This window comes from Nerophis lumbriciformis, linkage group LG04 (assembly GCF_033978685.3).
Source record: "Nerophis lumbriciformis linkage group LG04, RoL_Nlum_v2.1, whole genome shotgun sequence".
NCBI lineage: Eukaryota > Metazoa > Chordata > Actinopteri > Syngnathiformes > Syngnathidae > Nerophis > Nerophis lumbriciformis.
This window is the reverse complement of record NC_084551.2, coordinates 63633925-63635166: the sequence shown is the minus strand read 5'-3', so window position 1 is coordinate 63635166 and position 1242 is coordinate 63633925. Positions and strand designations below refer to the sequence as shown.

Below are 1242 nucleotides of genomic sequence, written 5' to 3'. Positions count from 1 at the left end.
GTCACTAACCCCTGTGCCACCGTGCTGCCTACATTGCCATCCACATTGCCTCCAATTAATGGCAACGAGCACAAACATCCAAAATAGATGAAAGAGAATTGCTCCAAAAAGAGGAACTGGGGAGGTCAAAACTTTCCCCCCTCGGTGGCGTTAGGTAACATCTGCCAGGATTGGGCGGGGGCCTCTCCTCCCTCCGCTACGTGATGATGCAACCGGGGGCCGGCGAGCGTATTTAAACACCCGGCGGCGCTCACTGCAGTCACAACAGCAGCTCTGAGAGGTCACTGGACCATAGGAAGATCCACTGGACCTGAAGACCGCCTGGTGCTCGGCTGGGACACCGACACCTACACCTTGTACTACTACTACTACTACTATTACTATTACTACTACTTCTACTACTAGTACTACTAGAATACAAAATGAAGGCATTTAGCATTGCAGTTGCAGTGACACTCGTGCTGGCCTTTGTTTGCATCCTGGAGAACTCTGCAGTCCCTTTCAGCGGGGTAAGCATGTGACCATGGACTAGTTGTTGCCATGTGGCGGCCTGTAAGCGTGACATGTGCGGACACAGGTGCAGGAGACACAGGTGCAGGAGGCGGAGGAGGCGGGCGACAACACTCCAGTGGCAGACGTGCCAGGGGAGCCATGGACGGTGCGTAGCAGCCAATCAGAGGACAGAATGTTTTGTGTCCGGCTAACGTCCCTCCACACAGGCGCTGTACCACGGGCGGCAGAGGCGGCAGAGCAACCTGTCACTGTGTCGCTGGTGCTGCAACTGCTGCCGGGCCTACAAGGGATGCGGATTCTGCTGCAGGTTCTAAGAAAAGGAGGCGGCTGCAGAACAAACAAGACAATAATTTATGAGGCATGACCTGCAGATGTTTGATCCCAAACTGTATTTATTTCATGTTTTTTGTGACTTACTTTACTTTTCTGAGGCTCCTTCATGCCCAATAAATGATCTTTTAAAGCAAACTTGCTGTCATAACAATTGACTTTACACATGAATATTAATAACGTGAATGTTCCAACAACTCCTGATTTACTTCCATTGAATCTCACAATACACTAATCTCATTCTAATTAATCTCATTCTAATTAATCTCATTCTAATTAATCTCATTGTAAATTAATTTTCTGTGGAATAGGAATGTTTAATTATATGTTCAATAGTAGCTAGACGGGGTATATATATATACAGGTAAAAGCCAGTAAATTAGAATATTTTGAAAAACT

At 47.0% G+C, this 1242-nt stretch overlaps 1 protein-coding gene across 1 annotated transcript; it reads left to right on the top strand.

Moving 5' to 3' along the window:
• Positions 1-249: 249 nt before the first annotated feature.
• hamp (hepcidin antimicrobial peptide) lies at positions 250-981 on the top strand. The gene is made up of 3 exons (XM_061946387.2): positions 250-509; positions 578-658; positions 720-981. The coding sequence occupies exons 1-3, from the start codon at positions 423-425 to the stop codon at positions 825-827; spliced, it is 276 nt and encodes a 91-aa protein (XP_061802371.2). The 5' UTR covers positions 250-422; the 3' UTR covers positions 828-981.
• Positions 982-1242: the final 261 nt, after the last annotated feature.